Here is a 347-nt window from a genome sequence, read left to right as displayed (position 1 = left end):
CCCCCCCCCGCCGGTACGGGGACTCACCACCTCTCCTCGCCGTGTTCGTGCAGGAGAACCGAGTACCCGAAGAGGGTCCCGTTGTCCCCCCGGAAGAGCAGCGGGTGCCGGGTGTCCAGGTTGTAGGGCCGCGCCGTCGGCAGGCACTGCCACAGCAGGAGCAGCGGGGCGGCCCAGCCCGCAGCCCCCCTCGCCCTCCCGCCGCTCCTCATGGCTCCGGACGGCCCGCAGGCAGACGGGCGCCCGGCGCCGGCTTTCCCGCCCAGCTCCGCTCCCCCTGCTCGGCGAGAGGGCAGCGCCGCGCCCCCGCCCCCGCCCTGCCCCGGGACCGCGGCAGCCCGCGCCCT

General features: G+C 78.1%; 1 protein-coding gene across 1 annotated transcript in view; it reads right to left on the bottom strand.

Annotated features, from left to right (window-relative positions):
• ITGA4 (integrin alpha 4) overlaps window positions 1-248 on the bottom strand; it is a 38,443-nt gene extending 38,195 nt beyond the window's left edge. Inside the window, exon 1 of the mRNA XM_014954615.1 lies at window positions 28-248. Coding sequence (XP_014810101.1) covers window positions 28-212 — 185 coding nt within the window. The 5' untranslated portion in view covers window positions 213-248. The remainder of the gene's footprint in view (window positions 1-27) is intronic.
• Between the last annotated feature and the right edge of the window lie 99 nt (window positions 249-347).

Source organism: Calidris pugnax, unplaced genomic scaffold (assembly GCF_001431845.1).
Source record: "Calidris pugnax isolate Ruff unplaced genomic scaffold, ASM143184v1 scaffold103, whole genome shotgun sequence".
Classification (NCBI taxonomy): domain Eukaryota; kingdom Metazoa; phylum Chordata; class Aves; order Charadriiformes; family Scolopacidae; genus Calidris; species Calidris pugnax.
This window is presented reverse-complemented; position numbering and strand designations above follow the sequence as displayed.